The sequence below is a fragment of the Lingula anatina genome, chromosome 2 (assembly GCF_051362555.1).
Source record: "Lingula anatina isolate TDL-2025a chromosome 2, LinAna3.0, whole genome shotgun sequence".
NCBI classification, from domain to species: domain Eukaryota; kingdom Metazoa; phylum Brachiopoda; class Lingulata; order Lingulida; family Lingulidae; genus Lingula; species Lingula anatina.
The window spans coordinates 21,263,493-21,277,681 of NC_141768.1; the positions used below are offsets into that span (position 1 = coordinate 21,263,493).

Genomic DNA, 14,189 nt, shown 5'->3' on the forward strand with positions numbered 1-14,189 from the left:
TAGCTTTGCCTTACCTATCAACTAACAAACCAACCAGAATTTCCCCTGAAGAAATTTCCCTAGTTTGGAGATTCACGGACTGAAGCAAGAATTCGTAAACTGCATTATACATACTGGCGAATACACTACCAATGCAAAGACGGTATCAACTTAGGTTAACGTTACGCATTCAAGCCATTTTCTCCCCAAATTTCCATTACCAAAATTACTGCAATATGCCCATATGAAGCGAAATAATATCTTTTGTCCATATTAATTATACAATTGCGCGGTAGGGCTACATTGCTTTTATACATTGAATACTACCAGCATTGAGAGGCAAAATTGAGTTGAACTCTTCGTTCGCCTCCCAGATGTCTTGTTCCGCTTCATCAGCTTGCTACAGGCGGCCCCAGTCTCAGTGGGAAAGTAATTGATTTTTAGATTGCCTTGATTTAATCTGTAAAGATTTTTTGATATTAACTTGTTATCGAGATTAATTGAAAATTACACGCGTTGTAGGGTTTTTATCAGTCACCAGTATCGCACTACACTGACCCGGCAAAAAAGATGTGTTTCACCATGAGTGCCGTATTTGCACTTTATTCTCAGTTTCCTTATCAAAAATTCTGAGAGATGAATGTGTGTCAATATAGCAAACTTATCATAAAAATTGTATCCACTAGCACAATGACACCAGTATAATGTCATATTTATCCCCATAGATATATTGTGTCAAAAGTTGATCTCGCATAATACTGTACTACTGTGTAATATCATAAAATATTATTTAATAATGATAAAATATCATTTAATATGATTTTTATACTCATTTCACAGTCAGTTACCCAAAATTTTCGTCTGAAAAGGTCTTCATTTAGCACTCACTGTCATTTACAGATGTTTTCCTTTTTCTTTTTAATTGTCATAAGAACAAGTCTATATTCCACAACTTGACAAGATCCCTGATCCGGAAGTTTTCATTATTAACGTCCAACGAAACCCTGGAAAGGAAATTATGAAATTTAATAAACAGTCTTCTCCTGTTTCCAGAATAAAATTATCATAAATTTAACTATCAAATCTAAGAAGTATATAAAGTGAAAACACATTGAAATCAATTACGTGACGTTATAAGATGCGTAGATCTTCATTTCTTCAATGGCTATTTCTTCATATTGTGTATTTCTATTTAATATTTAGTGTATTTCTATGTAATATGTAATATAAAATATTCACGATAATATAAAATATTCACAAAAATACCATAATTTAAGCCTTCCCGATTTTTCGGAAGCTTCATATTTTTCTTATGGGCGTGCTTATAATAAAAATAATAATAATAATAATAATAATAATAATAATAATAATAATAATAATAATAATAATAGAAGATTATTACAAGCACCATGGGTCTATGTATAAAAGAAGCATATATTTTCATATTTAATAAATGATGTTTTGAAAATTATTCCAGTTTCACGTGATTGTTTATGAAAGCCTTAATTAGACTCTATTTTCTCTGGTCAATTCGTCTTTTTTAACTGTATTATAATGAAATATTTTAAATCTATTTATTTACTATATTTTTTATCATTACTCGTATTTGCATTTGCATTCTATTAGATACTTCATGCACTGCAATAGTCATCATTTATTCTATTCTTCATATTTACAATTCTAGTCTGTTTTTTATCTATTTTGATAAAGTTTATATTATTATCAGGACGCCTTAAAGAACAGGCGGCATGTGGTTAATTGACACATTTTCATATCAGAAAATAAAGTCACTTGTCATACATTAAATACTGATGATTAATTTCCAGCCAAAATATTAAAATCGCTCACAACTGTTTTCTGGCTTGTCCGCCATTTTCTTTCCATGTCACGTCGGCGTGGCAATCCTTTTCAGTCATTACTGAAGTGATTGACTGGGCTTATCTGAGCGTAGATACCGCCTCGCCTCGGTGAATGAGTTAATGTGTGTGAGCTACCTATCAAAGTGTGTGCCGATAGTTCAAGTCAATCTTTAAAATTACTGAAAACATTTACCCACCTATTTGCATGAGGACATGAGATCAAATACGGCCATATCTCATGTCAATAGCTAAAATGAAAATTTCAAATATGTTCGATGAATATGCATATTTACACTGAGTGTTTGTGAATTTGTAGCAAGTAAATAGCGTGAATGAAATGTCTAAACAAATTTTATAAATATGTTAGCAACATCGTTCAATTGTGGCAGCTTTATCAATGCGTTATGATTTACGAGCGATTCACCGCCGCACGAGGACAAATATTAATCCGAGGAAAATCAAAGATAAAAGAATATCGTTAAATACTACCATATATATTGTTAGTTTTGAGCTGGCGATCAATCATTTAAGCAGTTGACACCAAGATAAACGGTTGGATTAAAAGCAGTGGTTTTATGGAAACGCATTCAAGTGATTAAAGTCAAAAAGCTTGTGTAATCTAGTAAGGGGTCAGTCTAAAAATATTTGATTAAAGAGCTGAAGGGCGCGTCCTGCATTCAGCCCCTATATGTTGTGGTCGATGCAGGCCACCGAGCAACCTAATCGGCCGTGCAGTCAGCAAATACCAGCCTTTCATTATCCTATGATGGTTTGAGAGTTCGTGCGCTTGACCGTTCAAAGACAAGGAAAAGACCATGTTTGATCTGCGTTTGTAACAAAATTAGCGACGATTTTGTTACTTTTGCCAAACAAGAATCACCTTTAGTTTTCGGTTGACGGCATTTATGTTTAATAATAGATAAATTTGACTATTTGAAAAAGGTTTTGTGCATCCGTTTTTTTACCGTCCTTTTCATATTCTGATTCACTCTCTTGCTAGACACCAACAGAATGTATTTCGCTTGAAACTACGAATATTATAAAGCTAAGGTCGCTTCACATGAATATCAGCATATCTTATTAGTACAAATTCGAATATTTGTTGCAATTATTTGTCCTTCTTTTATCCCTATTTTTTCTCAATATAATTTCGTGTCAGGCAAATCAAATACGCAGCAGGGATAACGACCTTCGCAAAAAAATCACATTTTTCACGTGCAAAAAACAAATAAATCTTCATCTCCCACATTATTGAAACAAGGCATATGCCAGGAAATGAGAAAGTTTGACTGCTATATTAATAAGCAAACTCATCTGAATTGATATATAACGACGGCAAATGAAAAGAACAATATATGGGAAAAATGATGGATTGTATTTGCACGTCCGCTTCTTCGGTGAGGTGCAAACGAGAAGTTAATTTCGCGCCAGCAGAACGCAGAAAAGCACCTAGGCAGGTAATTTGTAGTTTATGAACACCACGACAAGCACAAATCTAAAAATTTATTGCTTAATTATCCTTGTTTGTGCGGAAACGTGCTGATAAGGAAACCATATTGGTGAGATACTAAGACGCTAATTTTGTGAACTAGATTAAGCAGAGCTACGGCGATAAAAAAGAAAAAAAAAAAGACGTCGTCCTAGATGGGGATGAATAGATCCGTCTTTATATTTTCGAAAATGATCATTCCGAAACTCGAGATGAGACAATCTCGCTGCAAATTCAATCTCTCCTGGACTCATTTCAAGGGGCAGCATTAATTGTTTTATTTGATTATGGTATCAGAGTCGGGTAGCTATTATAAAATTACAGCCATTCTTATTAGATTATCAGCTTTAATCTTGGAACAGAACAGACCGATATCTTGTTATTGGGATGTTTCATATTAGTCTATCGACAAAACGTTAAAAGGATCAGAAAATTAAGACATGAAACGATGAATAGAACGTACGGATTTCACTGCTGTGAGTTCGTCCCCAAAGACCTGCTTTCGCTGTGTGGCGAGGATGTCGAAAGTGAATAGAAACAATGCGTAGATCTGTCAAGAATATACCGCATTCATATCAAGAAAGTTTTTAGCGGAAAATGCGAAAAGAAAATCAATTACCATTAAACAATTGCGCTTGGTTTGTGGAAATCTACAGAGAGGAAACTTTGTAATAGTGGCGCTAGTGAAGCTAAAAGCACATTCATTTAATTTTGATTCCAAACTTATTCAATCTTAGATCAATGAACCTTTTTTTGATTCGGAGACATTCTCGGGGCACTGGCATCTCGGGGATCGTTCACCTTGATTGCAGTGAGGTTACTGATGAAAATACCACTTACCACAAAGAGAATTGTGAAATGTGGCATACTATCCGTAAATTCAACTGAAGGACGGTTTTGAGCACGACCAATTTCCGTCATGATTCTTAAATAAGCATTTAAAAACCTAATGCATATTTTTGACAATTATGTTCTAAGTAGAATATCGATGGTAAATGGATTTAAATTCTCACCTTTTTCTGACATTTTATATTAAATTGTGTAACCCTCCCTTTTTAATGTACATACAAAAAAAGGGACACAAAACAACCCCCCCCCCCCCAAAAAAAAAAAAAAGCATGAAATAAACCTTAGATAAAGCAGAGGTCTTTATGCCCTTGTGGTAAAGTAGGTTTATCAATTAGGAATTGCCATTATAGACATTATAGACAACCGAGGCTTTCCAATTTTTCCTTTTTTTCCCCAAACATAACAAACTTGGCAGAGACGTAAAATTTCTCTCATCCATACTTTGCTCTTCAACATTTCTGCCCTAGGTAAAGGCGCGATAAGCAACGATACCAGTTCATGAAATTAAAAAAAAAAATTTGATAAATTTTCAACTGCCGTAAGGTCAGAGAGAGATCTTATTCCATTGATCCAAGTATAGGAGCCTTCGGTATACCGGGTAAATATTGCTGTCCCGAACCTCGGGAGCTTACCTGCGTCATGACGTACAAGGTCGCGCCCCGTTTCCCGCCTTTCCGGAGCCAGCTATGGACATTGAGCCAGGGTCGGGACCCTTCCCCTGGGTATGAAGCAGGTGTCTTTAGAGAAGAATAGAGAACTGTCTCCCCCAAATGCGAATTAAACCTGGAAAATTACACGGTCTAGGACCCGGCGCGCCATTCCATGGTCACACTAATAGCCGCTCTTTGCTGGCTGAGATTGTTTAGTATGTTGAGACCTTAAACAAACCTAACATTGTGTCTGGACGAGTAATGGAAGGGTTTTTTATTTGGACTTCCTCTTGTTGACCTACCTAGTCAAAGCAAAATAAAACATGTCAAACTTTGAATATTTACCCTCCTGTTCGAGATATTGATTAGACCATAATAAAGGTGTACAGCGACTTTAGATACAATATAAAGTAATATCTATTGCTTTATTCATGACTACTGACCTAACCAAAATGCCCGCTAAATACAGGTGTTCAATTGAAACATCATTGATGTGAAAGAAAGGACAAATACAATCGAAATTAATAATGGGAATATGCACACTGCCAAGACACTTCATTGAACAAAGGCAACACAGGCCGTGATTTGGGAAAATATTACACCATTTATTTTCCACATCCTTATACTTGAAAAGAAAAGATATGGAAAGTGTGACATAATGCACCTTCCAGTTAATAGAAAAACCTGTCCTTAATTTAAGAATCGTCGCAGTGCTTGTGCAAACTTAGCGGAAGAAATACTCAGGTTTCCAGCAGCTCGCTTAAGTATTTCAAGGATAATTAAGAAATTGCCACGATCTTAACCAGCTGTAGATTAATAAAGAAAAATTAATTGGTTGCAAAATATGAAGTGCTTACCCTTTTCTGTTTACCCAAATTCAGGATCTTGACCCGATTTTATTTGGAAACCCAGGTAAATCATGCACGTTTGTTGATAAACCGCCGGGTAATGTTTGCTGAATACGCCTTCAAATACTACCCGACTTAATTAACGCTTTGTGGAAGATATTAATTAGAGTTATCTTCTCCCGCCCACCGTATGTGTTCACTTGTTAACTTGCATTGAGTTTGATAGGCGTTCATAATTAGGCCAAGTATTCGCACAACAAAGCTAAAAGTTTGGTTTCATGTTATATAAACACATGCTTTAAAGACGCAGTTCTTATGCTTAGATATCAACTTCGCGATCATGGAATTATTTCGCGACTTATTTCACTAGCGGCATTTAATTTCAGACAACCTATTAGCTTAAAACTGTTATGTTTTTAAATTTTTTAACTATAAAAATTAAACAATTTGATAATCTTTAAATTTCAGCAAAAAAAAAATAAATAGTAATAAATCTGGCTAGTCTAAACTTTTCGATTTCTTGACATGCTCATCGATTTCAAACACCCCGTGACTGTGTTTAAAATTTACGACAGTTCGCATTTCTAAGTGGTCTTCTATTTAATAACATAAGCTGATAATGGCGTACTTTTAATATCATGTTGAACCATGATGCGAATTGAACGGCAGAAGATACGATATATCGATTCTCTCCATCTCACAGCAATCAATACTCAACATTAACATGGGGTTGCTTGGAAATTCTTAAACGTGGAAATGTGAATAATACAACGCTTATCAACCTATATATCATCTACTTAAACGAGAATTGATGAAGCTAGAGGAGAAATTCTATCAAACATCTGTCCAAAGTAATTATCTTTAGCGTCAAGGTCTACCTGAGATGGACTGTGTGAAAAAGCCGATTGTTTGACGTGGCTAACAAAGTTCTTACCTGCATGATTGTAGAATATTTTGCATATCATTTGGTCCTCTTTTATCAACGTTTAATTCGTAGAAATAGTATCTAATTTGGACTGTTTATTTTTTATCATTATTGTCTGCTATATACATCTATTAAATGTAAAATTTAATTCGCAATAATTATACTCCTACAATTTCTCTAGTGATTGTTTTTATATTCAGTATTAGTCACTACTATTTAATCTTGGATTTTTTTAATGATGTATGCAGACGCTTTGGCATTTATTTTAACTCTATCTTTCATCTCGTTTTTCTCATTTTCTCATTTCCCGCCTCTCAGCCTTGTCCCAGGTAAATGGCCAGAAAAGCAAATGAACTCTGGCCTGGACCGGGGAAGGTTTATCCCGCTCTTCCAAGGTGGTGGTCCGTGTGAGGGGATTAGGCCCTATTGCAGGTAGCCCGCTTAACGTTCTACACTCGATCCGCGATTAAATTAACACGGTCTTAATGGTTTAGGTGTGTGGGATAAACCGCTGGCATTGTCTTCCTGAGGTCGGCTTTAATTACCACCCAATCGGCATAAAATGGGATTTATTTTAGCAGCATTGTATTTTGATAGATCCTGCCCTTTATAATCTCTCCAAGAATGTGGGTGGTGTGCGCGGTTGCACACTTGTCTCGAAAAAGAAGTGTTTTGCTGACTCACACAGGTGGGCCTTGGAGATTACTTAAGCAACACGAGTGTCTGGGTTGCTCGTGTCTAAGATTTTTTTTTCGATTCAAAAATATTAATATTCGGCCGTGAGGCAGCAATTAACGGAAAGGAGGAATAAGAGGAAAACAAAATTAACAAGGCGAAGTGGAAAGAAAGAAAAAAGAATCGTTGCGAAACAATTTTCACGTCAGTTGATAATACACAATCTTATGTCAGCGCCTGGTTCTAATTTGATCATATCCAGTTCGTAAAGCACACGTTTCTGGCAGCGTATTTGCTTTATCTTTAAAGACTTTGCGGAGTTGACAGCTGTAAATGTCATAAATATGGCATTTGCGACTATCGGAAAATCCAGCACTTAGCTGTTGACTGGATGTTTGATTGTCATAAATATATCGCTTTATATATTAAATCTGTGGTGGCAAGTGATAAGATACGTTATGGCCTCTGCCCTTACTATCGCACCTGCAACTGACTGGGTCCTCTAGTCCGACAGACGGTAAAAATGTGGCGGGAAAATTTTTCGCCGCCATATTCATAAACTGACACGCACCTAAAACGTCTGAATAATCACGCGTGTTTTTCTTACCTTCCCTAAAAAGCTGTTAAACTGGGTCCTTTTCAGTTTTTGTCTCCCTCTCGTAGATCTTCACTCTTCAGAGCAATGCGATTTGTACATTACCCGATAAAATTTTGAGAAATATGAAGATAATCTGGAAGAATATATACACAGGCTGATCACCGTATTTGAGCTGTGTCTAAAACCCCTTCAACTGTGTAAATTTGGACAAGCGTAAAGATCACTTTTCCTTATCTAACTCACACAGTACAAGAATCGAAACAAACGTTTTATAATGTGTACTGTTCCTATCTTGTAACTTTCTGATATGACCTAACTTCACACAAATTGGTATGAAAATGTTTACTTCTTTGTGTCTATACACACACCACAAGTGGGATAAATGAATATGCAATGGTGTGCCAAGCAATTACAACAAATGACATAGCAGTTCAAAACATTTATCTAACATCGCAGAGTTCAAGTTTGTTTTCTATTTGCATTATGTTTTATAGACTAAGCGATCTGCATACTAGTAATCTGAGGCAACGGTTACATTACACATATTTTCAGTTCGCAATTGTAATTTCGACAGACGGGCTTTTTATACAAAAACAGTGTTTTTTTCTCACAAAAATGTGTCCCAGTAAAACAAAATTATGACTCACATTCCGTGTTATTCTTATCTCGTATGGTTTCACAGAAAAAAGTTTTTATCAAAATTACGAAGTAATGAAAAAATATCGCGGCCTACTTCAACATGTTGGCCAGGAAGAAAAGGACTTACACAAGCCCTACCTAGTCACTTAAATGGTTCCGGAGTAACTTGAAGTTCTGTGTCACCTTATTCTGTTAAGATAATGTGTGTTTGTGCGACTGAGATTATAGTTATCTCATTTGTCAATACCAAAAGGGCATGAGAACATCTCTACATAGAATCCTCTATGGGAACCGTGGAATATATATACAAATATACATAGTTGTCTGTATCCATATACACACATGTAGATAGAAAAGGGAAATTATATTTTAGGCTTGTACAAAAAAAGGCAAATAATTGCGACGATAATGATGTAAAGGTAAAAAAAGTTAAACATCTTGTCAAGTAATTGTAATATATATTTATCATTTATAATTGCTTTTAAATTATTTTTATATATTTTATTAACTTTTTTTGTTAAACTCACTTAAATCATCAGCGAATGAGATTTAACTTAATTTTTAGGAAGAATATAAGTGGACGCATTTATCATTTCATTAAACAACTCGCGTCTATTATATGATAACTCTTCGATAATGAAACCAAATAAGATAGAAAATAGAGCTGAAAATAGATATGTTGAATCAACAATTTGCGCGTCTTATCGTGCTAGTAGTTATAAGATATAGGCATATTTTTTTTCTGATATACATATCCATGCCCGCTTATGATATCAAATTATATGAAAATAAAATGTTAAGGCTGCATATAAAAATCTAAGGTGTCGTGTAGATTTCATTAATATCTTATTCAGACTTTGGGCCGGTTGTAATTTTGCAGTCTTGCAATTTTCTCATTCATTCTCAGTTCTAAACTTTTGCATGCATTAGGTTTTTTACTTCCTTGTGCTTACACAAAAAATCATCAATTCAAATAGTTGCAAATAAAAATGAAAGTAGATTGGAAAAAAATTACTCGAATGTAAATCAGGAAGCCTTCGCATAAAAAAGGGCATCTGAGGGCGAGAATAAATTAACTCGTTTCTTATTGTTATCATGGGTTTCAAATTAATTATTCAATGGTTTCACATCAGGGGAGCATTGTTGCAAATTGAAAAGGGAAAATGAACCTCGAATAATTATTTTTAATCCGCTGTGGCTTCGGGTAGGACATTGTCTGTCATTTTGAAGTTCTTTTTGAATCTTGCGATATTATCCTGTTTAGAAGAAAAACCAAAAGTAAAAATCGAAAATAGTATGTATCACTTGACACTATATTTAGCATCATAAGAAAAGAAAAACCTGTCATTAAAGGTAAAACGAAGGTTGTGTTTCAGACTGAAACGTGCGTCGCTTTGCAGATGTTCGGGCTTCCAAGTCTTGATTAGTATTATGCGTGATTAATATAAGCCTTGATAGCAGTAAGGGTCCCAAATCAGGAATTTCATTAATCGCCTTCCTTTTTGCAGGAAACTGAGTCAGGTTTTGTTGGCCCTATTGAGTCGGCTCAAAATAAGCTGGATTCGATAGCGAGAAGGGCTGTTACCCAAGGCGCGCTAGCAGGTCGAGGAATTTATCATAGTCTTATCGCACGCGTCAAAGGTAAAAGCCCGGTGAACCTAGCAACGCATCCGCGACTGATAGTGACGGCATCAACAGCGCGGAGGCTAGGAAGATAAAGTCCTTACTTGTATGGCAGGAGATATGACACACACTGTGGGAATGGCTGTCCTGCATTTATGAAGAATATTTCCCTTGAAGTTCACTAAATATGTCGCTAACTGTCTGAGTGAAATATATATTTTCGAAATTGCGTATTCTTCACTTTCTGTGGAAAAGAAAGACATGAACACAACGTTCATTTGAAGTCACATGAGTATTATAGGGGCGTTATAATTGAGTTTTATTGTAGCTTCAAAAGAACTATAAGCACATGACGGTCAGGAGATTACATTTCTCATCATATTTTCATAATATCATACCTCAACAAACATTTTTGAATGTAGGGCTATCAATTGGATTTTACCAGGACATTTGGTAAGGGTGAGGTTTGTTTATGAAATCTTACCTTAATAAAACACTTTATTAAAACTGTGGACGTGGAGTTAACTCACTTTAAATTATTTCGTATGTGTGCTTGAACTGTAGATAGAAATGATTCAAAAAGAATTCGAGTTAAACTGACAAAGACTATTAGCAAATTATTCACTCATGCAACCAAAAAGTGAAAAAAAGGTAAACACTGCACGGAAGTTCATTTTCCCAAACTCGTATCAGCTCTTTCTCTAAAATATGTTGCCAACTTGTTGAAGGAGTTTGTTCATCATAAAGTCTTAAAGCAATAAGGTGAAAAGCTGCAGTGATCCAAATTATACGTCTTCTTTTTGAATATTTGGTATACATATATTGTAAATGTCCGAGATTTGAAAATTACAAAATTAATCCCTTATATATATATATATATATATATATATATATATATATATATTTTTTTTTTGCAGCTGATCTCCATTCAAAACAATTTTCTATTTTCTTTTCTCTTTGCTGCTCTGTTTTTTATGCAACTCAATAGAATTCATTTAATAATTTTCCCGCCTCCATTGAATATATTTTAAACCCTTCTCTGCCCGCCTCCACTGTCGTCCACATTAAGAATTGTGTAAACAGTCAGTGTCAACATTACCCAACGATTGTACAACCTAACAAACAAACAATTTCTGATAAAGGGTTGTGGATTTATTACTATTTACCTGTTCAGCAAAATAGATTTGCTCAAATATTTTACATCTACATTTGCTCATATTAAAATCACATGTTATGTTGATATAAGACAGAATTAGCAATCAGTTTCTCCTCTATTTCCCTATGGAAAACATTTTTTTTCTGATAAAATATTTAAATATTTACACCAGTATTCCCCTAATCTAAATCAATCACTTCCTATACACTCTTGTGTACCGTCTCTACTACAAAACAAATAGACAAAATACTTAAAACTTCATTTGAAATAAGAAGTTGATAAATTACGCTCTACTCTGTTTTCAGGAAAAGGAGATATACATACACAATAATGCAATAATGGTGGTGTTCTAGGTTTGATCATCTGCTTTAAATGGCACCATGGTTTATGTTATATATTAATAATAATATATACTCATTTCGCATTGATACTAAATATTAAAAAATAAAAAAACCGCCCCATGACAAAATATAATAAGTATTGACAATATTTTTTAAATGGAAACAAGTTCGCTAACAATGTTGCTTTGATTGTCTTGTAAATGATGAACGGTTCATGAGAAAATAAAGAATGGCACAAAGAATACAGGAATACGCACCTCTCCATTTTGATTTGGAAAGACAGCGCGAGTCCGCTCATCAAATTTGAACAACATCCGCTGTCAGAAGTTAATGTTCCTTACAATTGGCAATTCGGTAAATGCATTTATGTTATAAAGTTATTTGGTGAGGTACATAAAAAAACTCACCGTAAACTCTTAGTATCTTTTTCTGATAATATAAATGCAATCTGCTGTGATCCTCGGGACTAATCCAAGGACAGATGGCAGTCGAAAGAAGAGTTAGGTTTTGTTGCGGTTCTACCCTTGAATAAAAACTCTTTGGTATATCATTTTAGTGCAGTTTTTGTTCTGTTCATAAACTTGTTGTGACGGAGGACTGGGGAGGACCGTATTTGTAATAATCACCGTCTGTAGTCATGTTAGGGTTGGCTTCTTTAGCAATATTCACCGCCGACGGCATTTGTCCATAATATGCATGCTGCATGCTTTCATACATTTTCATGTCCATTTTATTTTCAGCTGACATAATGTTACTTATTGAAAAAGGGTGATTGAAATGTGGCCCGTTCATCTGACCGGGATGCATTTGCATCATACTCTGAGCGTCCATGTACGTCGCTGCGGGTCTCATGTCCGTGTGTGACTGTTGAACAACCTGGTGGTTCGGAGAATGGGAAGGAGGAATCGGTTCAGCCTTTGGGGGCAGTTCTGTGTTGTTTTCCCCTGTGTTGTTCGGCGTTTGTTGCGGGGGCTGCTGCGTCGTCTGCTGCGGTCCGAGTGGAGGGGGTTGTTCGTCGCCGCTATCGTCGTGGGAGTCCATTTTGGAATCGGGGGATCCCATACCATGTTTTGCCGCCGTACGTAGTGACTCTTTTTTCGGGTCCTTGAATCTTTTCTGTCTTCTCAAATAGCAGCCATTTTCAAACATGTTTCCAGAATCTGGATGGAGGGTCCAGTATGAGCCCTTCCCTGGCTTGTCGGGCGTGCGCGGTACCTTAACAAAACAGTCATTGAAGGATAAGCTATGGCGGATTGAATTCTGCCATCTTTGCTGATTCTGACGATAGAACGGAAACAAGTCCATGATAAATTGATATATTTCACTGAGGGTACACATTTTGCTGGGGCTCTGTTGGATCGCCATTGTGATGAGGGAGATGTAGGAGTAAGGCGGCTTGGCGTGTGTATAACTACGTCTGTAAGTCTTTTCACGGGCTCTGTTAAGCGCTTGATGGTCCAGGCCAACGGGAGACATAGAGGGACTCATTCCGTTCATATGTCCCGCCATGGTACCCATACCCATGCTATTCATGCCTCCCATGGATCCCATGTTGGCCATGTTCATACCAGTCATGCCCATATGGCCCATGCCCATTGCGCCCATACCTGTACCTGGCATACCGCCCATGGAGCCCATGGTCTGCATGGTCTGCATAGTCTGCTGGGGATAACCCATGCTTGTCATGCCCCCATAGGCTGTGTTCATCCCTGGCATAGAAGACATGGAGTACCCACTTGTACTCACGGTGTCGTAGGGGGATTTCGCAAGATTCATGACTTAAGGAACTGCTGCAGTCGCGGTTTTTCAACTGGAGGGAATTTACCTCTTTCGCTTTACTGCGCCGTGTACTGCAAGTCACCGCCGTCAAAGTTAGGATCACAGATGGTCCCTTCAGCTGGTCTTGTATGGGTTTTCTCGGTTCTGTCCCAATCCAAGCATGAGTTGAGATAAGAAAGTAGTCCTAGTAGCACCCTGTGCTGACACAGTTTGATAGCTTGCGTGGAGCAAATACAGTGTAGAGTGGTTGACCCTGGGTAAATATACCTATGGCTTGTAAGATATCCTGACTCCGCCCCCTTCTATAACACGCGTCCAAACAGAAACTGCGCGCAGGTAAATTAAGCCGCTTCGCCCCGCCCCTTGTGCATACTAATTGGCCGCCATCATCAAGATCGGACGGTTTTGTAGTATAACCATCAAGCTGAAGTGTAAGTTTTGTCCACAAATTTGTTATCAAAGTAAAATAGTAGTATTTTTATTGAATCATGAGACGATCAAGTCGTAAAAAATCAAAAGCAGGACGATAGGTAACATAAAAATTTATGCGCATTTCCAATAGATGTGTCATGAGTAAGCGCCCAGGCGGGTTCCTGACGTCAATATCAATGTGACCGTGGCGCGATGTACAGAGCAATTTGTAAAGATATAAAAATAAGGCATAACTGTCCCCAGGCAAAAATCGAAGGGCTGCTCTCTTCAGTGAGGTCAATCCACGACTTCACGTATTGAGTTTTATAAATGTTCTACCTTGCTTGGGATGAAGCCATGCGTATTGT

At 36.6% G+C, this 14,189-nt stretch overlaps 1 protein-coding gene and 1 long non-coding RNA gene across 2 annotated transcripts; both read right to left on the bottom strand.

The window, feature by feature from the left end:
- Positions 1 to 456: 456 nt before the first annotated feature.
- Positions 457 to 8,888, bottom strand: LOC106156057 (uncharacterized). The gene is made up of 3 exons (XR_001237666.2): positions 8,520 to 8,888; positions 7,882 to 8,005; positions 457 to 983 (listed from the first exon to the last, which is right to left on the bottom strand). It is a non-coding gene; the product is annotated as an uncharacterized LOC106156057 (long non-coding RNA).
- Positions 8,889 to 11,271: 2,383 nt separating this feature from the next.
- On the bottom strand, positions 11,272 to 13,663 carry LOC106156056 (forkhead box protein A2). The gene has a single exon (XM_013531152.2). The coding sequence runs from the start codon at positions 13,405 to 13,407 to the stop codon at positions 12,205 to 12,207; it is 1,203 nt and encodes a 400-aa protein (XP_013386606.1). The 5' UTR covers positions 13,408 to 13,663; the 3' UTR covers positions 11,272 to 12,204.
- Between the last annotated feature and the right edge of the window lie 526 nt (positions 13,664 to 14,189).

Excerpts from the sequence above, each read along its gene's own strand:
- LOC106156056 (XM_013531152.2), bottom strand. The coding sequence starts at position 13,407 with ATGAATCTTGCGAAATCCCCCTACGACACCGTGAGTACAAGTGGGTAC.